The sequence below is a fragment of the Erinaceus europaeus genome, chromosome 9 (genome assembly GCF_950295315.1).
Source record: "Erinaceus europaeus chromosome 9, mEriEur2.1, whole genome shotgun sequence".
Classification (NCBI taxonomy): Eukaryota; Metazoa; Chordata; class Mammalia; order Eulipotyphla; family Erinaceidae; genus Erinaceus; species Erinaceus europaeus.
In genome coordinates, this window is record NC_080170.1 from 15,329,581 (window position 1) to 15,354,430 (window position 24,850).

The following is a 24,850-nucleotide window of genomic DNA, read 5'->3' on the forward strand; positions in this document are numbered from 1 at the left end:
AATAACCCTAAATGAAAACTTGCCAGAGAAAGCACACTTGAGAAAACCAACTTTTATTTATAGACAGACTTGTGCCATGTATTCCTAACGTGTGCCAATGGTCACCTGCCACACCCGCACTAGGTTGTCAGTATAGCCAGCGAACAGAGTCTGTGAAAGAGAGTGGTGATAAGTCAGAGTCAAAAATTACAGTGGTGCCTTTCTGATATAACCACTGACGAAGCTAGCTAGGTCCTTCCCAACCAACCCGCTCATTCCTGTCATTGTGCCTTACGTGGGAAACATGCCAGAAAGGAGCTCAATGTGCTTACCTGGCCATCAGCAGACCAGGCCAGAGAGGTGCACTGTGGTGGCTCCGCCTTGCTGCTGGTGCTGATGACTTCTTGCTTCAGTTCATCCACAATGATCTTGCCCTCCAAGTCCTGGGGGAGGCAAAAGCAGCATGATTTAAGTTGACAGGAGGAAGGCCTAGTCACTACTTTTGGCTGTCATTAGGAGGAATTTTATCAGTGAAGACAAAGCCAGAACATTGCCTTGGCACACATGCTGGCAGGGACTGAACTCAGGGCACTGTTACAGTTGTGCTGCCATTAAAGATGCAGTGCTATCTGCCTCACAGCAAAAGGGAGGGGCTGTTTTTCATTATACAACAGTAGATCTGGATTATGGTGGTTGGATCTGAGCCTCAGGGATTGAGTCTCTGCATAACCATTATGCTACCTACCCCCACCCCAAATGTAGATGTTTAAAACACTGTCAGGGCTTGCTAGGTCTGAGGCCCAAGAAGTCTCAATGGCAGGCAGTTCACTCACCCAAATCTTGATGCTGGGGCCAGTGGCAGCACAGAGCCAGTAGCGATTGGGGCTGAAGCACAGGGCGTTGATGATGTCCCCACCATCCAGCGTGTAAAGATGCTTTCCTTCATTGAGGTCCCACAGCATAGCCTGGCCATCCTGGGCAGATGAGAATAAGCAATATCCACTTCTGGGTTAATCTTGCTTGTCTCAAGACTGCTCCCCTAAAAGCCTTCCCTGTAAACACCCACAGCAGGCTGTCATTATAAACCTTGCTTTTAAGTCCCAATGCCCCATCATCAACTCTGTGGTCTGAAACTCAATCTCACCAACAGCATAAAGAGTTAATCTATGAAAAAATAGTTTTCTGGTAGTGTCATGTGTATAAATTGACTCTAAGGTCTGTTATTGACATTGCCCTCAATCACCTCTCATCATGTGCAAATCCCCAGCCCCAAATACCTTGCCTCCAGAAGCACACAGGGACCCATCCGGAGAGACAGTCACTGTGTTCAGATAGCCTGTGTGGCCAATGTGGTTTGTCTTTAGTTTGCAGTTTGCCAGGTTCCACACCTGTGTTTGAGGTGGGCGAAGACAGAGTGGTCAGGAGGGCACAGATCAAACATGAAAGAGTGGCAGGGGGGCTAGGTGGTGGCACACCTGGTGGAGCTCATGTATTACAATGAGCAAGGACCTGGGTTCGAGTCCCCGGTCCCCCCTACAGGGGAAAACTTCAGTGGTGTAGCAAGACTGCAGGTATCTATCACCCTTCTCTCTTGATTTCTGGCTGTCTCTACCCAATAAAGATAAAAAAAAAAAAGTGGGAGGGTAAATCAGGAGAATCTGGTGGCAGCTCAGAAACAGCCTCTGGTTCTCAGCAAGGGCACTCAGATGGCATGTTGGGATCATCACTGCACCACCTTACTCCCAAACACACACACAAACGAGCTAGTTAGTCTGGTCACTTCAAAGACCATTGAGACAGCTAATAAATACAGTGTGGCCTTGCACACTTTGGGCTAAACCGCAAAGAGGAATAGTCAACAGAGACGGTTTTCAAAGCTGAGGCACAAAGTCACCTGGGAGGCCTTATTCTTGCAGTTACCCAGTGATAACTGTGGGGGAGGGAAAAAACCAAAACAAAGCCTGGGGGATTAGGAGGTAGTGTAGTGGGTTAAGTGCATGTGGCTCAAAGTGCAGGGACCAGTGTAAGGATTCTGGTTCAAGCCCCCGGCTCCCCCACCTGCAGGGGAGTTGCTTCACAGGTGGTGAGACAGGTCTGCAGATGTTTATCTTTCTGTCTTTCCCTCCTCTCTCCATTTCTCTGTCCTGCCCAAAAATGACAACATCAATAACTGATAATAATGACCACAACAATGCTAAAACTAAGGCAACAAAGGGGGGGAAGGCCTCCAGGAGCAGTGGATTCATGGTGCAGGCACCAAGCCCCAGCAATATCTCTGGAGGCATTAAAAAAAAAAAGAAAAAAACCTGCTCATGGGTCCCACATCTTAGTTTTAAGCTCACCTTGACCAACTTGTCCCAGCCACAGGAAACGATGATGGGATTGCTGCTGTTGGGCGAGAAGCGCACACAAGACACCCACTCTGAGTGGCTCTCGTCCTACAAAGAAAGTAAACTGAGATCTGATTGTGCCCAACAAAACCTCTAACCACCCCCATATGAATGCAGTCACCAAAAAGCCAAACATTTAGGATAGTCCCAAATTTAAGCCCAAAGATTAGGAAAGAACCCCGCCATGTACTGGGTGCTTGTGCCTTTACCTGCACGGTGTATTTGCACACTCCCAGTGTATTCCAGAGCTTGATGGTTTTATCTCGGGAGCCAGAGACAATTTGCCGGTTGTCAGAGGAGAAGGCTACACTCAGCACATCCTTGGTATGACCCACAAACCGGCGTGTGGTGGTGCCCCTGAGAAAAGAAGTACTTGGTCACTCTACAGACTTTGCAAACACTCAAGATTACTTCCCTAGCCTTTTTCTAGCTTAAAGGGATTTCATCACTCCCACAGGCTGGGCTACAGCAGGCCTTTGGCTGACAAGCCAGAGAACCCTTTCAGAATTGCAGGACTTGTCCTCAATCCCACGTGGGGATCAGGTTAACAATGTCTTATTATCATCATCAGGATTCTCTAGTACTTCTGACCACTCAAAGGCTGTCCCCCCCCCCCGTCAATAAACCACCCACAGAGCACCCATTTCCTAAGCACACTATCCAACAAATGTTAACATCGCCTGCAGTAACTCTACCAACCTCCCTCCCCCCAAGGCCCCAGAGCTAAGCGAGCAGCTACTTGCGTTGTGAGATCCCAAAGGCGCAGAGTTCCATCCCAGGAGCCTGAGAGGGCAAACTGGCCATCTGAGGAGATGACCACATCACTAACAAAGTGCGAGTGACCCCGGAGAGCACGCTGTGGGATGCCATAGTTGGTCTCATCCCTGGTCAGCTTCCACATGATGATTGTTTTATCTGAAAGAGGGAAAAACAAGTGAGGAAACGTTATAGGCCACTTGCTGAGCCAGGTAACCCAGAGTGCTTAAAGGTCATCGATGGGCTTAAAGCACAAATTACAGGCATGCGATTCAGACACAGACCAGAAATCAGCTTTCCTGACACCGTGACCAATCTGCTGTCTGAGTTTGATCTTAGATCTAATGCAAACAGCAGCTTGGGTTCCGCAGGTACTAGCTGTGGATCTACTTCCTTTACATCTAGAAATTGCTAGAAGTGGGATTAAAACAGTGGATTCATACTCTCTAGAATTGGGAGTTTCACCGAATTCACGGTCCACTCCACAAGTTTTCCAAGTTCTGTGGCAGGCATGACCCTCACTGCTGGGGGAAAAAAACGGACAGCTTAAGAGGCCTCCAAACGTAGGCTCACGGAACGTGGCCAAAGGCAGGGGACAGGGTGGAAGGGTAGATGTGGGCCCGCCGGGCGGCAACTCAGAAACAGCCTCTGGTTCTCAGCAAGGGCGCTCAGATGGCATGTTGGGGATCATCACCGCACCGCCCGACTCCCAGGCTCCGGGGCACCCTCAGCAACACGTGCACGGAGCAGGACAAAATGAAAAAGAAAAACATCCGACTCTTCAACACTGCCGGCACCTAGTCTTTCACTTCTGGGTCTGTCCATGCAAAGGCCTAGGCACGGGGCCGCGTTTACCAACTCGCACCGGGACCGAGTTTCCAAGCCCCGCAGAACCGCACCACCACCCGCCCCAGCTCGCCAAGCGCGCCAGCTTGAGTCCCCCACCCCACCCCCTTCCCTCCTCTGTTCCATACCTCGAGAGGCCGACAAAATCATGTCCGGGAACTGCGGGGTGGTGGCGATCTGAGTTACCCAGCCATTGTGGCCCTTGAGGGTTCCCCGAAGGGTCATCTGCTCAGTCATGGTGACGGCGGGCGCGGGGGTCGCCGCAGCGACAAGGATGAGACTGGATGGCTCAGAGAGAGGAGCACCACAGCCGCTCCCGCCGCCGCCCTGCCGAGAAAAAGACCGAGCAGCCCGCCGCCGGAAGCGGAAATACCTGCTCACCGGAGAAAGATGGCGGTCCCCATGATTCACTTCTCCAGGAGGCAGCGCCCTCTAGTGTCTAGGAAGAGTCACAGGAGCCGGGTTCCTCTCTGGCCCACGGTGTGGCAACGTCTGACACTCACGTTCTAAAACCAGCACGACTGGGTGTATAAAAAGCCTGCTGAGATGCTGATTGGGACCTGAAGTCTAAAGAGCCGGTGACCGGAAGTGCCCCCCACACCTCCCAACGCGTTGAGCCCCTATGTGGCATTTCTCTGCTCCTATGTGGCACCGCTAGAGCACCGCCTTTTCCGCTGGGTGGCTCGGAGGAAAACGAAAAGCGAGCTAGATTTCGACGTCGCAACTGTGAGTAACCGTGGCAATCTGAAAAATACGGTGCTAATTTTTGAAAATAATAAATTGTGCGCAAGTGGACTATTAAATTGTTAACATTTACGTGAGTGGAGAGGGTGGCTCTTTCCAGTGGAAGTTCATGCCCGGTTGGTGTTGGCTGAGGCCCTTTTTTGTTTAGAGGACTTTGTCCAGGCAGGACTAAGCCAGGGTTGAGTGGTGGAACGGAAAGCCGGGGATGAAGGGACAGTTGTTCACTGGGCCTCGAGAACGGGGACCTCCGACAGTAATTGAGACTTCAGATGATAATGTTCCATATCATGGATGCCAAATATGAGGAAGTTTGTCCATAGGGTTTTTGCTTTTTCTGTTTTAATATGTACTACCTTTAGTTTCTCAGTTGTGGAAATATTTAATACTAACAGTACTTCATATAGTGGTTCGGAGAGTAAATCTAGGGTTCCTATAGGTGAAGTGCCCAGAACACAGTAAAATGTGGGCACCTTAGCCAACACCCTTTGCGTTGATGCCGGGTCCTGGTTTAGGTGTTGAGAATATAGCTGTGATGGAGAGAGGGGACCTGCTTTGTTGCTTACGCTCGCAGTGTGTGTGTAAGGATGGGTTGAGGGGAGAAATGTAGCAAGTGATGTGGAGGAGATGGGGGCGGGGGATCTTGTGGATATAATGGCTATGTTTCCTGGGAGAGAAGGTATGGGGGGGGTTCACGTGGAGAAAAAGTCAAAACAGAGAACCCCCCACCCCCCACCACCATAAGCCAGAGCTGAATAGTGCTCTGGTGAGAAAAAAAAAAGATATAGTACTATTCCATCATCAGTGGAGCTTCCTCCAGCCCCATCTGGTGCGGGGCTTAAACCCAGGGTCTTGTGCAGAATAAGGTGTGCACACTGTCTGATGAACTCTATCTCCTGACCTCTCTGGCTGTTATCTTTTATTTATTTTTTTTTAATTTTATGTATTACTGGACAGAGACAGCCAGAAATCGAGAGAGGAGGAGGAGATAGGACAGAGACAGACACCTGCAGCCCTACTTCACCACTTGTGGAGCTTTCCCCCTGCAGATGGAGACCAGAGGGCTTGTACCTGGTTCCTTGCACGCTGTAATGTGAGCACTTAACCACGGGACACACTGAACTTGGGACTTTGGAGTCTCAGGCATTGAGAGTCTGTTTGTATAACCATTACGCAATCTCTCTCTCTCTCTCTCTCTCTCTCACACACACACACACACACACACACACACACACACGAAAAAAAAATTATCCCATTATCACTTGGATTGGTGGAATCATGTAAGACCCTGCTCCTACGCCCCCTGCAAGCTGCAAAAAAGAGAAACCCAAACCTTTACTGTCCCTCTGCAGGCTCATTGTGGCTGGCCCTGGCATGCCCTTTGTGGGGACATTTGCCCTCCCTTGCTCCTTCAGTTCATCAGGTCTTTCCCACAAAGAACATGCACATTGTTCAGCATAAGCTCCCCCCCCCCCATACAGCTCCCAGCTTGCTGAGGGTCGGAGCTCAAGTGGCCCCATCAGGAAAGGACTTTGATGCTCAGGGCAAGGGGGCAGACTCCTTTACTTCATCCTCTCCTTCCCCCCCCCCCCCTTCTTCTCTCATCAGAGTACTGTTTAGCTCTGGCTTGTGGTGGTGGTGGTGGTGGTGGTGTGTGTGTGAGGGGGAGGGGGATTGAACCTGGGACCTTGGAGCCTCATAAAAGCTGTTTGCATAAACATTAACTCACTTCATGCTCTCTTGATGATGGTGTAGCATGTGCTGGGCTTTCAGAGCACTTAGCTCAGTTTACTGTTACTTTTACTTTAACCCCTGGGGCTGCCTTCTTTGTGTCTCGAGGATAGATGGGGCCTAGTTTGTTCCGACTCACTTGATGGTTCCGAACACCTGGTTAGAGGGCATGACGTGAAAGATTCTAGTCTTTGTGGTCAGCATCTCAGGCTGAGTAGCAAAGTAGTTAAGAGGGCATTTCAGGCAGAGAGGAAGAAAGAGCAGAAGTATGAGGGGGTGACAGATGAAAAGGATTGACTGCTCAGAACTGTTTTTGCCCTTTAGCTGAGGGTAGTCTCTTTAAGATTCTGGTCTCATCTGGTTAATGAGTAGACTTGATTTTGCTTAAAAGCTTCAATTGCCTGAGTTGGAGAGTAAGAGTTCAAAAGCTGAATGCAGGTCAGAAAGCTTACCAAGGGTTGATTGAGCCTGGGCACCACACTGGAGGGGTTGCTATGGCAACAGAGGAAGCTTCTGTGTAGTGGTGTGTCCTTCAATCTGAATGGGGGAAAGAGAGTGACCCAGAGCTGCGAAAATGTGCGTGCATGAGGGCCTGCATTCACCAAAATAAAAGGTCTCTGGGAGGGTTAAGAGAGAAAGTATGTTCCTGCCAAAGGCCTTATGAGTGAATGAAATGTTATTTATTTATATTTTTGATGATAGCATCAGAAAGAGCGAAAGAGACCATACACTTAGGTTTCCTTTAGTGTGCTGGGGGCTGGGCTCAAGCCTGGTCATCATGCACATGGCAAAGCAGCACACTATCTAAGTGAGCTATTATTTCACCAACCCTGATGTGTGTGTGTGTGTGTGTATGTGTGTGTGTGTAAATTTATTCAGTAATGAGAGAGAGAAAGAGCCAGACATTACTCTGGTACACGTGCTGCTGGGGATTGAACTCAGGACCTCATGCTTGAGAGTCCAATGCCTTATCCAGTGTACTATCTCCAGGACCACACCCTGAAATCTTTTAGCTTTTATTTATTAATTTTTATCAAAGTACTGCTTAGCTCTGGTTTATGTTGATTGGTGGGAGATTGGATATGGATATAGTGGGAGATTGAACCTGGGACTTTGGAGCCTCCTCCCTCCTTTCTTTCTTTCATCTTCTTTCTCTCTTTTCCTTCTTTTCTCTCCTTTCTTCCTTCCTTTCCACAGCACTTAATCATCTCTGGTTTATGGTGGTGTGGGAAACTGAACCTGGGACTTCGGAGCCACAGGCATGAGATTCTCTTTGCATAACCATTATGCTATCTACCCCCACCGTATTTATTTATTTGTTTGTTTATTTATTTATGGCAAAGAGGTAGGGAGAAAGAAAGAAACCATAGCACCTAAGTTTCCTTCAATGCAGTGACTCGAACCGGGGTCATACTCATGGCAAAGCGGCTCACTATTCAAGGGAGCTATTCTGCCAACCCTTCTTTGTTTTCAGTATTTATTTATACCAGAGCATTGCTGAGCTCTAGCTTATGGTGGTGCTTGGGATTGAATTTAGGACCTTTGGTGCCTCAGAAATGAAGGTGGTTTTTTTTTTTTTTTCCCATAACTATTATATCTCACGAACACTGTTATATTTGTATATATGCAATTTTATTTATTTATTTATTTATTTTCCCTTTTGTTGCTGTCGTTGTTGGATAGGACAGAGAGAAATGGAGAGAGGAGGGGAAGACAGAGGGGAAAAGACAGACACCTGCAGACTTGCTTCACCTCTTGTGAAATGACTCCCCTGCAGGTGGGGAGCCAGGGGCTCGAACCGGGATCCTTCCGCCAGTCCTTGGGCTTTGCACCACATGCGCTTAACCTACTGTGCCACCGCCTGACTCCCCTGTAATTTTATGTTATTTATTTATTATTTATTTATTTATTTATTTTAAAGATTTTATTTATTTATTAATGAGAAAGACAGGAGAAGAGAGAAAGAACCAGACATCACTCTGGTATATGTGCTGCCGGGGCTTGAACTCAGGACCTCACAGTGTCAAGCACTTTTTCCACTATGCCACCTCCCGGACCACAATTTTATTTTTATTTATTTATTTATTTAAATATATATATATATCTTAAAGATTTTATTTATTTATTAATGAGAAAGATAGGAGAAGAGAGAGAGACAGAACCAGATATCACTCTGGTACATGTGCTGCCGGGATTGAACTCGGGACCTCATGCTTGAGAACCCAGTGCTTTATCCACTGCGCCACCTCTCGGACCACTCACAATTTTATTTTTTAAAATATATTTTATTCATTTATTTTATGAGCAAGCTACAGAGAAAAAGAGATCAGTACTACTCAGCTTTGGCTTAAGGTGGAACTGGGGACTGAACCTGGGTCCTCAGAGCCTTAGGGATGAAAGTCTTTTGTAGAACCATTATGCTGTCTCCCCAGCCCTTAAGATTTATTTTCCGGGGGGCCAGGTGGTAGTGCAGTGGGTTAAGTGCACATGGCATGAAGCACAAGGAGAGGCATGAGGATCCTGGTTCGAGCTCCCAGCTCCCCATCTGCAGGGGGGTCACTTCGAAGTGGTGAAGCAGGTCTGCAGGTTTCTTATTTTTCTCTCCCCCTCTCTTGATTTCTTTCTGTCCTATCCAACAACAACAAGGGCAACAAAATGGGAAAAGTGGCCTCCAGGAGCAGTGGATTGGTAGTGTAGACACTGAGCCCCGGCAATAACCCTGGAGGCAAAAAAAATATATATGGGGGCCCAGCTAACCAGTTAAGTGTACATGTAACCATGTGCAAGGACCCAGGTTCAAACTTCCCCACGTGAAGGGGGGAAGCTTCATGAGCAGTGAAGCAGTGCTTTGGTTGTCTCTCATTCTCCCACTATTTTCTCTTCCCTCTCGATTTATTTCTGCCATATTAAAATAAAAAGAGAAGAAAGGAAAAAATAGCCACTAGGAGTGGTGGATTCTTTGTGCTGGCACTGAGCCCCACAGGTAACCCTGGTGGCAATTAGGGGGGGAAATTATGAATAAAAGGCTAAGGGGTGGGGGGGGAGGTAGCATAGTGGTTATGCAAAGAGATCCTCATGCCTGAGGCTCCAAAGTCCCAGGTTCAATCCCCTGCACCACCATAAATCAGAGCTGATAAGTGCTTTGGTTAAAAAAAAAAAAATCTACATTTGCAGGCCAGATAACATAATTGTTATACAAACAGACTCTCGTGTCTGAGGTGCTGAGGTCCCAGGTTCAGTCCCCCACACCACCGTAAGCCAGAGCTGAGCGTTGCTCTGTTAAGAAAGGCCTATATTCAAAATAGCCTTCTGGGGGTGTGAAAGATAATATTTATGTAAAGACTTTCATGCATGACTCTAAATCCCAGGTTCAGTCTTCCGCATTTCAATAAGCCAGAGCTGAGCAGTGCTCTGGTACTGAAAAAGAGAGAGGGGAAGGAGTGTATATGGTGTATATGCAGGCCATCTCAGGACCTAGGTTCAAGTTCCCATCAACATGCATAGCACCAGAAGCTCCATGACTAGTGGAGTGGTCCTGAGGTATCTTTCTCTCGTGTTTTAAATGCTGATCAATTTAAAAAAAAAAAGATCTTTATTTATTGGCTAGAGACAGCCAGAAGTCAAGAGGGAAGGGGGAGATAGGGAGACAGACAGAGGAACACCTGCAGCACTGCTTAACCACTCTCAAAACTTTCTCTCTGCAGGTACGAACTGGGGATTTTAACCTGGGTCCTTGTGCATTGCGACATATGCACTCAAACAGGTGTGCCACCACCTGGTCCCCTGGGGTGTCTATCTTTATAGATATATGAAATTAAAGGGAAACATTTAATTGCATTGGATCGACCTTCTCGTGGTGCATCCCGTGAGTACCCATTTATTGGGGAAACTGACGATCCTTCCTAGCCGACTGAATCCACATGGATCCCAGTCACTTTCAAAGCCAGTAACAAGCAGACATCAGGCTCAACCTGACGCTGTTGACTGGCTACGGAAGAAGGGCAAACGCTAGAAGAAGAAGAAGAAAGGGAAACAGAATCCATCTGAGTGTCTCATGTCCTTTTAACTTTCCCTTCTGACTAATTATTAATTGCCTTACTTTGGGGCTTTTGGTAACTTTGCTTCTTGAGTTGCTTACAAAGCCATTTCCAGGTGAAGTGGGAGGTAATTCCCTCAGTGGGCCTCAAGGACCTGGCATGATATGGAAGCACCAAGGACAGCCCCATGACTGGTAGAACAGTGCTGTGGGCTCACTGGCTCTCTCTTTTAGGATGAAAAAGTTGACTCAGAAGCAGTGATACTGATTGTCTGAGACCTGGCTTCTACAAAAACAAACAAAAAAACTTTTAAAATTAAGTACATTAGGGGATAAGGAGATAGCTCATTTGGTGAAGTACAAGGTTTGCCATGTGTGAGGACTCAGAGTTGAACTCCTGGCCACCAAACTTCCTTGACCCTGTCTCTAGAGGGTGCCCTGTGTACAAGCTGTGGCTGCTACAGCCCTGTCGATAAGAGGAGAGCAGGAAATGAAGTCTTTGATGGAGCCCTCGTGGCAAACACCCCTCACCAGGTCAGGAGCATATTGAACCAAAAAGCAGGGAGATAGCTAAAGGACTCCAGAATTCTTTTTTTTTTTTTAAAGATATATATATATATATATACACATATATTTAAATATTTATTTATTCCCTTTTGTTGCCCTTGTTTTATTGTTGTAGTTATTGTTGTTGTTGGATAGGACAGAGAGAAATGGAGAGAGGAGGGGAAGACAGAGAGAAAGACAGACACCTGCAGACCTGCTTCACTGCCTGTGAAGTGACTCCCCTGCAGGTGGGGAGCCAGGGGCTCGAATCAGGATCCTTACACTGGTCCTTGTGCTTTGCTCCATGTGCACTTAACCCACTGTGCTACCACCCGACTCCCAGGACTCCAGAATTCTAAAAGTATGAGGAAATACTCCTAGAAAAAAGTACAAATTGTACTACAAAAAGTACTACTGAAATGTGAGCAACTGCTCTTGAATACTCAAGTTAAGAATATTATGGTTTTGAAAACAGTTTCTCCTTCCTTGGGTATTGCAGTCACATCACCTAGACTTTTTGGTTAAGAAAGACGGTAATATTTATGCTGACTGTCACGGAGATAATTCTCTAGTACTCAGATTCGGTCTGGTAGAAAATGTAGGCTCAGATAATGGGAGCTACTTCACCTCTAAGGTTTTATGGGTGTTAATTTAATGGAGATTGGCATTACCATATCTCCTGACACTCCCTCTCTCAGGAACTGTGGAGAGATCCTCAGAAAGGAAATTGTTAAATTGATTTTAGAAACAAAGCATCTCCCTATAGCACTTCTCAGAATCACAATGGTACCAAGCAAAGAGGTAGGACTTTCTCCAAGTGAATTACTGTTTGGACTTTCTTACCTAAGCAAGGCCTCATATCTCCCCATGATGGAAAACTAAAGGCCACTTCCTAAGGCATTATATGTTGGCCATATCTTCTACTTTATCATCCTTTAGGTTAAAAGGACTCCTTGCTCAGACACTCCCCCTCGAGTTTGCCGTCCATCAGTTCCAGTCTGACTTCATCCTGATCAAAACTTGGACAGAAGACAAGCTCTACCCTAATTGGGAACGCCCCTTTCCAGGTGTTGCTAACTACTAAGAGCTATTTGGACTGGAAAAAGGGTGTTTCAGATAGGTGGTTGTGGCAGTCATGGAAAGTTCCCAACCATCCTCTAAAGTTAGTGTTAAAAAAAATAACAACATGTGGAAACTCCTTTTAATTCTCTGGACAGTTTACCAGACTGGAGCCAATGCACCATGGAAAGATGCCCCCAATGGGGACTGGAGAGGGTATGGAGTCTCTCTGGTTATTAATGTCACCATGACAACCTCACCTCTTGTACTAGAATTTGATGCATGTCAGGTGTTACAGTGTGGGGCTATAATCTACCAAAGATGGCTCTCCAAGCATCATAAATACCTGTGTCCCAGCATCCGCAACCCTGAGTATTATGGTAGATTGTATAGGTGGGAACACCCTCCCTGTTCCTTCTGGGATGAGGTATGGTGGACCACTGAGCCAGGCGGCTGGACAGCTTCAGTTCCTAGCAGAAAATTTCCCAAGCTGACCCAGCTAAAACCAAAGATATCTCTATCTATGGGAAACACGTCTGCCAATTGCCAGTTACTCCAATGCAACCCTCTGCTTTTGATCATACAGGACCCCCTTTCTCTTTTTACTGAACCCCGGGTTGCCTCTCGGATGTATGGTCTTGGGGCAGATGTGAGTGGAACAGATCCTATAGGGAAACTGGTTCTTAGGTTTATTCAGGAGCCAATCCCTACTTCTGTCCCCAACAATGGATCCACAGAGTCCCAGAGAATCATTTCAAAACAACCCCCCCAAAAAAAATAATGGGCTGGGAGATGGTACAACCAGTAGATCATCGCACATGTTACCACATAGTTCAAGCCCCTAGTTCCCACCTGTAGGGGTGAAGCACTGTTGCTGGTGTCTCTCCCCATTTCCTCTCAATTTTTCTCTGTCTTATCAAATAAAGTAAGGATTATTGAAGTCAAGAACCCAAGTTGAACTCTCGAAATAGAAGCAGTTTATGGAGACACCCATGCCTGGGTAGAATGAGTTTTTTTTTTCTCTGCATTCCATAAACAAGAGACACTGTTATGCATGTGCTCCAGGGAGACCACAGTTCCTTGGATGGGACACTCACTTTGGTGGAAATTACTGCATGTTGGCTCTGTCCTAGAACAAAGATGTATGGGGAAATGAGACCTGCAAAAGCCTGTCACTGCTCTTTCCCCCTCTACAGTGTCTGGCCTGTGGACTAAAGCCATCGTTCTCCATAGGGACTAACCACCACTCTTCCTGCCTGTCCAGGTAGGGTAATGAGTACACCAACCTGATGGGAGAGCTGGCAGCCTGTAGCAGCATCCTCAGTGTCACTGGTGAATCAACCAATGGCAGCTACTTGAACTTCGGTAGGCCCCAAGCAGACGTGGGAATCAGACCCTCTGTGCCCTGTTGCCTCCCAACTGGACTGGAATTTGTCCAACTGGCCATTTCCATTTCCACATTAGGGGTCTTGTCATTGGAGATTCTTACTGGGGCACCAGTGATCTTTAAACCCTTAATATATTAGGTTTTTTTGCACAAGAAAAACTGAAAAATAAATCATGACTTTTCTGACAACCCAATATATCTGGATGCCATAGAGTACCAAGAGTGGTTCCAAATGAATTTAAAGCTAGAAACCGAATAGCTGCTGGGCTTGAATCCTCACTCTTTTGGTGGTCTACTATTGATAAAAATGTAGACTGGGTTAATTATATGTATTACAACTTGTAGCAGTTTACTATGTTAGAGATGCTGTCTAAGCTATGTCTAGTCAATTGGATGCTATCACCAGAATGACTTAAGAAGACAGGATGGAGTTAGATATGATGTTGGCAAAAAAAAGCCTCTGAAAAAAAAAATGCCTCTGATGGCATCATCCCCAGGGCTTTTACAGGGTCTGGCTAATGAGTTGGCCAAGAATTCCAGCCTTGATAATCTGAAACAGCTATCAATAAACAGATGCCCATGAAATATCACCAGAAATAATAAGTTACCGGAAACTGGGATGGATCGGCTACCCCACCCCACAAGAAATTGAACAAATGTTGAAGCAAATTAAAAAGTGAACTATAGTGGAAATAAAATAAAAATGTCAACAATAGATTGGGGGGGGGAGTGTGATTATAGCGCTTTATCTTCCCCCACCTGGCTTTCTAGATCAGGATGTAGGTTCAGCTAGCTCACACAAAGAGCTTATGGAACTGCAGTTACAGGTTTTTCTGACTATGGAAAAACTAGTCCTCCCCCCAGTTGCTAGACCTAGACCACAGGTATAAACATATGAAACAAGGGCAGGGGTAGATAGCATAATGGTTTTACAAGGAGACCCTCATGCCTGAGGCTCTGAAGTCCCAGGTTCAATCCCTCACACCACCATAAACTAGAGCTAAGCAGTGCTCTGGTAAACAAACAAACCTGTTAAACATATAAAACAAGAGGTAGAGGACTCAAGACTGTGGAAAATCCCCAGATAGCTGTTGGGAAGGAATATGTTCTATGAGGCATATCAGCACAAAGAATAAGAACGTTTGTACAAATAAAGTGCTAACACCTAGGTTCATAGCCTTAAAAAGGGTACAATAAGGAGGTTCTTCCCATTACTAGGCACCTCTTGGATGAGATTTTTCACTCCACAGTACTCAGCCTATGAAGGACTGGAAGAGGGACTTTGCATTAGAGATAAAAGTGTCTGGTGTTATCTCAAAACAGTGTGCATCTTCCTGCTTGATTTTGGGAAAATCAAATAAAGTCTTGCTTTCTGCTATGCTCCAAGTCTCCCTGTCCATTCTTGGATTTGGATAGGTGAGTTTCTAATACCAACTAACCCACCAATGCTAGTAAGATTCCAGGTAGGTGAGGTTTTTCTTTCACTGAAAACTTTTGAACAACTCTGACAGCACTGGCTATAGAGGGCCTAAATAATGGTAATGGCAAGTTTGTGAATGTGACTACTTCCCATGAATCTAGACCAGTGGTTCTCAACTAAGGATGATTTTTCATACCAGCTAGCTCCCTTCTCCCAGATGTTTAGTAGCATCAAAACATTTGTGGTGGCCACAACTGGTGGGAGGATGCTACTTCTATCAAATGGTGGAGTTCAGGGAAGCTCCTAAGCACTTACATAGGAGGCTACCCCACAACAAATAATTGCCTTAGTCAATCAATGTTGGTAGTGCCAAGGTTGAGAAATGTAGGTTTAGACCACAAGATGCATCAGTTCTTCATGTCAAAGACTATTATGAAGTCAAGATTTAGGATAATGAGTAAAGCAGATGAGAAGGAATCAGTGGGATAGTGGCTTTCATAAAGCTGAAGGGGTAGCTATAAAGAATGTGCTTAATGACACTAGACAGCTGACAGCTAATGTCACAGTACAACCGGAGTTGAGGATTTCAGATGTGTAGCAAGTCTGTGTGAAGATGAGGTCCAGGATACAGCCACAGGAGTAGAGAGGAGCAAGTCTAAACAGACTTGTGACAGCGGTCAACAGCTGAATCTAGTAAGGAAGACATTCAATAAATATGTGAGCATCTGGTGGCTATGGAAATAATAATTTTTCTCAACTTCCTGAACCCACGCCCCTACTTTTAATGTACAAATATCAAACAAACAAAACCCTCACATAAGTCTTTCTTTGATACTACTTAATAGTTTTAAAAATAAACATTGTGATGTGGCTAAAATTAACTAAAGCAATGGTAATTTTTGAAGGAAAAAATTTATTCATATGATGTGATAACCACATTACTGATAAGCCTTTAACTTTTCTTCCCTGGGTGGTACAGGTAGGCAATGCAAAGGAAACAAGCTCCTTTAACAACATTCATATTGCTTTCTCCCCACAGCTAGAGATACCAATAAAAAATGGTAAATAAAGCTTTTATGATGGAAGAAGAAAATGGATTAACAAATGGAATAGAGTATTTATCTGGAAGTTTGTAGTCAAACAGATCTTGAGTAATACAAACTCCTCTAAGTTCTTCCAGTGAGGACTGAACAACAGTATCAAACAGTCTTTCCAAACATTACTACAAGTAAGTTTTAACAAGGTCAAGAACCTATCACCGAATATAGTTCTAGAAAATTCCTTGAAATAATAATGAATCTGATCTTTGAAAGACTGGGCCAAGAAAATGAAACATTTCAGCACAAGTTTGCTAACCATGGCTCTATTTTTGACAGGTTCTGTTTAAAGTATTTCATAGCAACATTGGTGTTTGCCCCTTGAAATTGCAGAGTCAACTTATTTTAAGCTTCAGTGTAGAATTCTGGTGGGCATTTTTATCTTTGGAAGTTTAAAGTATACATTCCTTTCTTGGTGGTATACTTATAACAGTTCTTATGTCTATAAATTCAGCTGAATTTAATTCTCTGACAACCAAGGAGCCTCAAAATGCAACAGAAAACACTGAATGATATTAAGATCTTTAAAACCTAAGGTAACTGGGACCAAATATATGAATTTTCACAATGGTTTATACTGACAGTAAGGTTGAAGACTCAAGGTAGATTATGAGCAGATCCATGGATGCTGGTGCTTGGTGGTGACTGGTGTAGTACATCTTGAACTCCAATTTTCTTCAGTTCTTTGCAGAAATCCAGATCTAAAACATGGTGTTGCTGTATCATCACAACATATACTCCTATAAATTTCCCCCCCAACTCAGTACATTCAATAGTTTCAAAAATATCATCTTTATTGGTCAAGTTCAAGGCTCATGAAGACATCACACCCAGTTTTTAAAATCCTTATTTAGAATATATGCAACACAGGCAGTTTTCTTTAGCAGTAGATTGACGTCAACTGGTAGGTAAGGATTTTGAGGTAATGTTTTTTAAAATTCAAAGTTTGATATATGCTCAGTCATCAGTGTAGACCAGAAATAGATGAAGAAATCCTGGAATTCCTCAATCCTCTGAAAGTTGTGGCAGAACTCGGAAAGCAAGGTCTCACAAGCTTCTTGTTTTTTCTCCTTTACAATTAAAAGGGTTATTTAATATTTAGCTTTCATGTCCTTTGAAGCTCCCTGTTAATAGTCCAATAAGGTTTGTTCAGTCATGAAGTTGGAGAAAATTGTGCTTTGCAGAAAAATAATCCACTGTTTTTAACGGCATAACTTTAAGTGTTTGACATGGTATCACTGCCCAACACTTTCAGAGAATTGAGAAAGTTGGCCCCTATTTCCTGCAGGAATACAATGAATATATACCCAAAATTTTTGGCTATGTCAAAGGAGGAAAAAGACAAGCAAGGGGTACTGATGATGGAAGCATCTGGTCCCTTCTGCAGAGCGATGAATGATTTTATTAGCAGCAGATGGGTGGCAGGGCAATGAAGGCATCCAGTTATGCCTGCGCCCCCACAAATGAGATTTTTGTTGTTGTTCATTTTTCTCTTTATATACCCATCTGCCACCTAAAGCTTAAAGCCTGATGCCATTCCTTGGTCAGATCTAAACGATCTTAGTTTCACAATCCTCTGATTCTAGCTTGAAGAGTCAAGATGAAGTCTAACTCATGGGATGGACAAAATGGAAGATGTAAATAAGTAAGCATTTTAGAAGTAGAAGACCTTTGCTTATACAAAATTAAACTTTAAAAGAACATTGACTTTAAAACAACAAAGATAGCTGTTCTGTATATGCAATAAATATAAATAGCACCATACTTACACTGAACATCTCTTGTGGAGACCCAGCCTGTCCTATGCCCCATTACAGGCCTTGCTCTGTTTTTGTATTCTCACCAGCCTAGGAATGTTCTCTAACTTTCTTTATTATGAAAAACTTAAGTGTTTCTTCATTGTAATATAATACCAGATATGATTTTATAAATCAACTCTCCTCAGACCCTGTACTACCCATATAATTTCAGGAGGGAGGGGAAGAGAATACCTTTCTCTTCTGTCAGTACTCCTAAAAAAAAAAAATCAAACCTATTCCTTGATTGTGTGATTAGCAACTCACTACTTATATCCCCTAAAACTAAAATCCTTGATCACTTCCACAGTAGATTGAAAGTAAATTTGTGTTAAATTAGTTGGCAACAAGAACTGTGATAATACATGACAGCTTAAGTAAAGTATTATCTTAAAATAGTTTCTGGTAATGGTTGAGTTTTACTCAGTAAGAAATTTAAATCAAGCTATTATAGTGTGTACAATTATTAGTGAAAGAATGAAAAGGAATATGCTAGTTACTCTCAATTTGCACATGTTAAAAAAAAAACAAACTAAAGTAATTTCTTCTGTCCTGGAGATGGTATAGCGGGTAAAGTACTGGCTGGACCTTCAAAAGGTTCTGAGTTTGATCCATGACAATGTATGCACCAGAGTGACCTGGCTCTCTCTCATAAGAGAGAATTACTTTAATTTTTAAAAAGTTCAAATTAATTCCTTTAAAAAATTTATCTTTATTTATTATTGCATAGAGACAGAAATTGAGAAGGGAGAGGGAGACAGAAGAGAGAGACTGACACCTGCAGCTCTGCTTCACCACTCGTGAAGCTTTCCTCCTGCAGTGGGGACCAGGGGCTTGAACCTGGGTCCTGTACACTGTAATGTGTGCTTTTAACCAGGTGCACCACCACCTGGCCCCATTAATTCCTATATTTATTTTTTTTTAATAATTTTCCCCAGAAAATTCTAGCAGAAGATTGAAAGGTTACCTTCCCTCCTTGGTTTCAGTATATTAAAAATTAGACACATAGAACATGGTTTCTTTTGTTGGTAAACTTAATTGCTGGGGGGCAGGGAGGAGTGTGGTGCTAGGGTTTGTCCTTAAAAATAGACAAATATGCTGGAATTAACAGTGATTTACAGTTAAGAGTTATGTTTTGACTACGCACTTAGTAATAGCATAAAATGGGGGGGGGTGAGGATATGTTCTGTGTGATGCCTGTGAGGCAGTGTTATTTTTTACTGCATCCCAGAGTAAGCACTATTTAACCTTGAGATCAAGTATATACATGTAACTTCAATTTTATAAAGCATACTTACCTTTACTGTGATCCATACACTCTGACATTTTTCTCTTTCATTTCAAAATAAAGCTGGGTATTACCCATTGTTAAGACCCACCAATTGGTCAAAACCCACAGTGTGAAAACCACTGGAGGAGGAGAACACATAAACTATAAAGTACTACTGAAATGTGAGCAACTGCTCTTGAATATTCAAGTTAAGAATATTATGGTTTTGAAAACAATTTCTCCTTCCTTGGATATTGCAGTCACATTACCTAGACTTTTTGGTTAAGAAAGACCTTAATATTTACGCTGACTATCATTCAGACAATTCTCTAGTACTCAGATCAGGACTCAGTGAAAAGAAGACAACCAGAGGAAAGTTAAAAAAAAAAAAAAAAGCTTCGTGCTTGATAATACTTTCACATGCAGAAAAATATTTAACCAAGGGATCAAACTGCCCAAGATGAGATGGTAAGTGGAAGAGCAAGGCCTGATCTAATGTGCACCTCTTCCACTACAAGACATAAACTAGGAGAGGAAAGTGATCAGGACACCAAGTTGACTCTAATCCATCCAAGATGTTTATTTCCCGTGCCTGTCTCCGTCGGGCCAGTGGACCCTGGAAAGTGGGGAGGCAACCTCAGACTTGGGGGGCGTGGTCAGTTGCTCTAACTAGTCCATCCTCACACCTTGGTTTGTCTGTCTGTCTACACTGGCTATCTGCTCTGAAGCCCCCATATGTCTGTCACCTACAGGCACTGTGACTTTCCTGTGAGGGTTCTGGAGCTTAGCTGGGTGTGGACTCAACAGGAAATTAAGTGCCAGGGACCTGTAACAGACACTGGCCGTCTGGAAGGGGTCACGTCTGCGTAGCCTGTCGCCTGTCATCTCCCCTCTGCCTGCCCCTGAGGGGGCGGGGGCGGGGTGCTGTTGCCCGGTTCTCTCACCTCCCCCTTTAGATGATGCCCTCCTGGGCCTCTCACCTTGGGGTCCTGCACCGCCTCTTCCATGGGCACCACGCTGTGCTGCTTGTGGCTCCTGGACTCCCGGCACACGACGCAGATGGCCTCTTTGTCCACCTCGCAGAAGAGTTTCAGGGCTTCCTGGTGTTTGGAGCAGATGTCCCGGTCGTTCCCCCGGCCCCCCCTGTAAGACGCGGGGCACATCTGGCGGATGACCTGCACCATGTTGGCCAGCTGCAAGTTGGGGCGAAAGCTGCGGCGGCTGAAGCTCTTGCGGCACTGGGGGCAGGTGAACTGTCGCCGCGGGGCAGGCGGCGGCGGCAGGTGGGTGTCGTCGGGGTACAGCTCCTCGTCCTCCTCCTCCTCGTCGTCGTCCCCGTCCCCGTCGTACTCCGGCACCTCCTCTGCCCGGTAGACGTCGATTCTCAGGTTGTGTCTCCAGCCTCCGAAGTAATAGTGCTGATCGTCGTACTCGTCGTCGTCGTCGTCGTCTTCCTCTTGGTCCCACGCGTAGCTCGTGCCGTCCCAGCTCCTGGCGCCACCGTGGCCGGCCCAGGGCTCGTCGTCCTCCGGGTCCTGGAACAGCTCCTCGTCGTCGTCGTCGTCGTCCCCCTGGTACAGCACCTCCCGAATGCTGTTGCCCCATCCGCCCATGGCCCCCGCCGCCGCGTCGTCGTCCTCTTCCTCCCAATCGTCGTCGTCCTCTTCCCGGTCCTCCTCGTCCTCCTTGCCCCACAGCTGGGTCACACAGCCCCGGCAGAAGTTGTGCCCGCAGCCGATGGACACGGGGTCCGTGAAGTAGTCGAGGCAGATGGCGCACACCGCCTCCTCCTGGAGGGTCTGCACGGGGCTGGGAGCGGTGGAATAGCTGGCCATCTTCGAGAGCCGCCGGGGGCCGGGGATGCGCCTGTGGGCGGGCCTGTCTCGCTGCTCCGCCGGTGACCCGCAGCTGTCAAGTCAGCTTTCTCCTCAGGCCCTCCGCGGAGCCCCTCTCCGTCTCTCAGACGCTCCCCAGCTCCTGGAGCCAAGGCTCCGGGCGCGCACTCGCAGCTGCCCAGCGGGGGAAGTGGGGACAGAACCCGACAGCTCCCCGCACTTTCTCCTCAGGTTCACAGAGAACCCAGATCACGCCGCCCAGTCTCACGCCTCCTACAGGCGCCGCGGCGTTCTCCTCAGGAGCGGGCGCTCTTTCCCAGCTCGAGGCGACTGAAAGTGACGTAGGCGCTCTAGCCCGCACTCGGGGAGCGGCGGGCTGGGCGGGTGGAGGACCGCATCTCTATGGTGGCTCCCCGGAGCTCGCTTTCCGCAGCCCCTAGTAGACTGACTAGTGACAGTGGACTGAAGCGGAGAGAACAGTCAAGTCAAGTCCTTGAGAAGGATGAGCAGCGCTTTGACTAGCGCGACAAGAAAGACCCGCAGCTTGTCAAGAACCGGCATCCGGAAACGGCTACCGAAGGACAGGATTTGGGCCGCCACGCTCCAGTGCTCTCGTGCGCCGCCGGCCTTTCTAGCCGAACGTCTCGGTGCTGTGGAGGACTCCGGCTTTCCCAGGCCATGCTGGGGGCGTGGTCTGCAGGCACGGGGCGGGGCTGAGCTCGCGGTGGCTGTCAGTGGCTCAGCGCTCCCAGAGTCTCACGTGGGCACCAACTTTCCTTCTCAAGCCACTTCAACCCTTTTAGATAACTAGAGACTGGGCTTTCTATCCCTGACCACCCCTAACTTTTAACTTTTTTTTTTATTATTTAAGAAAGGATTAATTAACAAAACCATAGGGTAGGAGGGGTACAACTCCACACAATTCCCACCGCCCAATCTCCATATCCCACCCCCTCCCCCGATAGCTTTCCCATTCTCTATCCCTCTGGGAGCATGGACCCAGGGTCATTGAGGGTTGCAGAAGGTAGAAGGTCTGGCTTCTGTAATTGCTTCCTCGCTGAACATGGGCGTTGACTGGTCGGTCCATACTCCCAGTCTGCCTCTCTCTTTCCCTAGTAGGGTGAGTCTCAGGGGAAGAGGAGCTCCAGGACACATTGGTGGGGTCTTCAATCCAGGGAAGTCTGGCCGGCATCCTGATGACACCTGGAACCTGGTGACTGAAAAGAGAGTTAACATACAAAGCCAAACAAATTGTTGAGCAATCATGGACCCAAAGCTTGGAAAAGTGGAGAGGAAGTATTAGGGAGGTACTCACTGCAAACTCTAGTATACTTCTGCTTTCTTACTTTGGTGCCATACTCCAAACTCAGTCAATTTCTGCTTTGCGTTTCTACTTCTTTTTTTTTTTTTTTTTTTACATGCATAACATTCCCCAGATTCCCATTTAGCAATACAACCCCCACTATTTCATTCATCATTTTTCATGGACCTGTATTCTCCCCACCCCCCCACCCACCCCAGAGTCTTTTACTTTGGTGTAATACTCCAATTCCATTTCAGGTTCGACTTGTGTTTTCTTTTCTAGTCTTGTTTTTCAACTTCGGCCTGAGAGTGAGATCATCCCATATTCATCCTTCTGTTTCTGACTTATTTCACTCAACATGATTTTTTCAAGGTCCATCCAAGATCGGCTGAAAACGGTGAAGTCACCATTTTTTACAGCTGAGTAGTATTCCATTGTGTATATATACCACAACTTGCTCAGCCACTCATCTGTTGTTGGACACCTGGGTTGCTTCCAGGTTTTGGCTATTACAAATTGTGCTGCCAAGAACATATGTGTACACAGATCTTTTTGGATGGATGTGTTGGGTTCCTTAGGATATATCCCCAGGAGGGGAATTGCAGGGTCATAGGGTAGGTCCATTTCTAGCCTTCTGAGAGTTCTCCAGACTGTTCTCCACAGAGGTTGGACCAATTGACATTCCCACCAGCAGTGCAGGAGGGTTCCTTTGACCCCACATCCTCTCCAGCATTTGCTGCAACTTTTAACTTTTTAAAAAATGAATTTTAAGCCTTTTAAAAAATTTTATTATATATATATAATTCTTTTTAAAAAATATTTATTTTATTTATTTATTCCCTTTTGTTGCCCTTGTAGTTTTTTTGTTGCCTTATTGTTGTAGTTATTATTGTTGTTGTCGTTGTTGGATAGGACAGAAGTGGAGAGAGGAGGGGAAGACAGAGAGGAGGAGAGAAAGATAGACACCTGCAGACTTGCTTCACCGCCTGTGAAGTGACTCCCCTCCAGGTGGGGTATAATTCTTTTTTAAAAAATATTTTACTTATTTTACTTTTGAGAGCGATGCAGAGGGAGAGAGAGACAGAGAGAAACATCAGAGCATTGCTCAGCTCTGGCGTATAGTGGTGCAGGGGATTGAACCCGAGACTTTGGAGCCTCAGGGACGAGAGTCTGTTTGCATAACCATTATGCTATCTCCCTGCCCTATTATATTTTTATTATTGAATAGAAACAAGTTGAGAGGGGCCAGGTGGTGACGCACCTGGTTGAGCGCATATATTGCAATACGTAAGGACCGGAGTTCAAGCCCCTAATCCCCACCTTCAGGAGCAAGCTTTGTGAGTAGTGAAGCAGGGGTGCAGGTGTCTGTCTGTCTCTCTTCCTCGCTATCTCCCCTTTCCCTCTTGATTTCTGGCTATCTCTATCCAATAAATAAAGATAATAAAACTTTATTTATTCCCTTTTGTGCCCTTGTTGTTTTATTGTTGTCGTCATTGTTGGATAGGACAGAGAGCAATGGAGAGAGGAGGGGAAGACAGAGAGGGAAGAGAAGGATAGACACCTGCAGACCTGCTTCACCGCCTGTGAAGCAGGTCCCCTGCAGGTGGGGAGCCGGGTTCGCTACCACCCGACTCCCTAAAACTTTTTTTTTTTAAAGGGTGGGGGGGAGAGAAACCTGCAGCCCTGCTGCACCACTTGTGAAACTTTCCGTCTGCAGGTTGGGAACAGGGACTTGATCCTGGGTCCTTTGCACACTGTAATGTGTGCACTTAACCAGATGTGCTACCATCTGTCCTCCCCCCTACCCCAACTTTTAGCTTATATGTCCACTCTCTGATGCCCCAGGCTCATGCTCAGCACAGATTTCTAGAGGGTTTTGCTTATTTATTTTTGCCTCCTTGTAGCCATAATCATTTCACTTAAGATCCATTCTTGAATGAAATGCATGCACCTATCCAACTACTTATATTCAACCCATATGTTTATCCCTTCACCTTCATCTATAAATGTGTAAAATCCAAAACTTATTCCTTGGTGAATACAATTTTAGATTCACTTAGTAAATATGTACTAAAGTTTCTTTGGTGAGTAAAGCATGATTAGACCCTTTAATGTTGGTATGCTTCTAATTCTGCTTCTAAAAACCCCTTCTGTTTCATTTGGTTCAATCCCAATTGCTTAACACTGCATTCTATTTACATAACCACTGTATTCTATTTACATAACCACTGTTAACAAGCACCACCCTCCCTCCAGGGCATTGGTGGTTCAGTGGTAGAATTCTTGCCTGCTCCACCCCCTCTCCTTGTCACACCCTGATTTTCACCAGTCACTTTTCTCTCCACCCTCTCTACATCACATCCTTTTCACACCCTACTTGGAAAGTATATATAAGGACAGCATTGTTCGGTTTAGTTTAGTTTTTGGTTTAGCTCAGCTTGGTTTAGATTGTGCTGCATCCTGCATGAATAAAGAGATACTGCCTACAGCTCAACCATGAGTCCTGGGTCGTCTGTCTCCGCCCATGAAGCCAGCCCAACACTTTAAGGAGTAACAATTGTTAGTCATGAAAAGTCTCCTAAGGTTTAGCAAGATTTTTCCCCCCTCTCTATTTTTAAAAATAATTAATTTTTTAAAAGTATTTTATTTTTGAGAGAG

The 24,850-nt window shown here is 45.6% G+C and overlaps 3 protein-coding genes and 3 non-coding genes across 11 annotated transcripts in view; 1 reads left to right on the forward strand and 5 right to left on the reverse strand.

The window, feature by feature from the left end:
* Positions 1-39: 39 nt before the first annotated feature.
* Positions 40-4,325, reverse strand: RACK1 (receptor for activated C kinase 1). 2 transcript variants are annotated; one of them, XM_007527148.2, is made up of 8 exons: positions 4,100-4,325; positions 3,113-3,284; positions 2,579-2,726; positions 2,322-2,417; positions 1,257-1,367; positions 813-953; positions 312-422; positions 40-150 (listed from the first exon to the last, which is right to left on the reverse strand). In XM_007527148.2, exons 1-8 carry the CDS (start codon positions 4,206-4,208, stop codon positions 85-87), a joined length of 954 nt encoding a protein of 317 aa, XP_007527210.1. In that variant the 5' UTR covers positions 4,209-4,325; the 3' UTR covers positions 40-84. The 2 variants fall into 2 exon arrangements, with proteins under 2 accessions (XP_007527210.1, XP_007527211.1); XM_007527149.3 differs by having other exon boundaries at positions 3,109-3,284; positions 4,100-4,239.
* On the reverse strand, positions 1,645-1,712 carry LOC132540608 (small nucleolar RNA SNORD95). Its single transcript, XR_009551799.1, has one exon. It is a non-coding gene; the product is annotated as a small nucleolar RNA SNORD95 (small nucleolar RNA).
* LOC132540586 (small nucleolar RNA SNORD96 family) lies at positions 2,864-2,944 on the reverse strand. Its single transcript, XR_009551780.1, has one exon. It is a non-coding gene; the product is annotated as a small nucleolar RNA SNORD96 family (small nucleolar RNA).
* LOC132540609 (small nucleolar RNA SNORD95) lies at positions 3,757-3,825 on the reverse strand. The gene has a single exon (XR_009551800.1). It is a non-coding gene; the product is annotated as a small nucleolar RNA SNORD95 (small nucleolar RNA).
* Positions 4,326-4,434: 109 nt separating the features above from the next.
* The window catches only part of LOC103117185 (BOLA class I histocompatibility antigen, alpha chain BL3-7-like), a 64,734-nt gene continuing 44,318 nt past the window's right edge, over positions 4,435-24,850 (forward strand). Inside the window, exons 1-2 of one of the 2 annotated variants that reach the window (XR_001601607.2) lie at positions 4,435-4,697; positions 11,965-14,851. The gene's annotated coding sequence lies outside the window, so the exon portion shown is untranslated. Of the gene's footprint in view, positions 4,698-11,964; positions 14,852-24,850 lie in introns of those variants that run through there. The other variant, XM_060197393.1, reaches the window with a different exon arrangement.
* On the reverse strand, positions 11,201-21,472 carry TRIM52 (tripartite motif containing 52). Of its 4 annotated transcripts, XM_060197398.1 has the most exons (3): positions 20,035-21,471; positions 17,999-18,000; positions 15,785-17,058 (listed from the first exon to the last, which is right to left on the reverse strand). In XM_060197398.1, the coding sequence occupies exons 1-3, from the start codon at positions 20,887-20,889 to the stop codon at positions 16,953-16,955; spliced, it is 963 nt and encodes a 320-aa protein (XP_060053381.1). In that variant the 5' UTR covers positions 20,890-21,471; the 3' UTR covers positions 15,785-16,952. The 4 variants fall into 4 exon arrangements, 3 of the variants coding, with proteins under 3 accessions (XP_060053380.1, XP_060053381.1, XP_016045512.1); XR_009551504.1 differs by lacking the exons at positions 15,785-17,058; positions 17,999-18,000 and adding an exon at positions 11,201-11,538 and having other exon boundaries at positions 19,330-21,470; XM_060197397.1 differs by lacking the exons at positions 15,785-17,058; positions 17,999-18,000 and adding an exon at positions 15,371-15,581 and having other exon boundaries at positions 20,035-21,472.

Coding starts and splice junctions, on each gene's coding strand:
- RACK1 (XM_007527148.2), bottom strand. CDS start 4,208: ATGACTGAGCAGATGACCCTTCGGGGAACCCTCAAGGGCCACAATGGC. Junction 954..1,256: donor TGTGTGCTTCTGGAGGCAAG/GTATTTGGGGCT, acceptor TCATCTGCCCAG/GATGGCCAGGCTATGCTGTG. Junction 151..311: donor CCTGGTCTGCTGATGGCCAG/GTAAGCACATTG, acceptor TCTCTTTCACAG/ACTCTGTTCGCTGGCTATAC.
- TRIM52 (XM_060197397.1), bottom strand. CDS start 20,889: ATGGCCAGCTATTCCACCGCTCCCAGCCCCGTGCAGACCCTCCAGGAG. Junction 15,582..20,034: donor AGGCGGTGCAGGACCCCAAG/GTGAGAGGCCCA, acceptor CTTCCTTACTAG/ATTCAGCTGTTGACCGCTGT.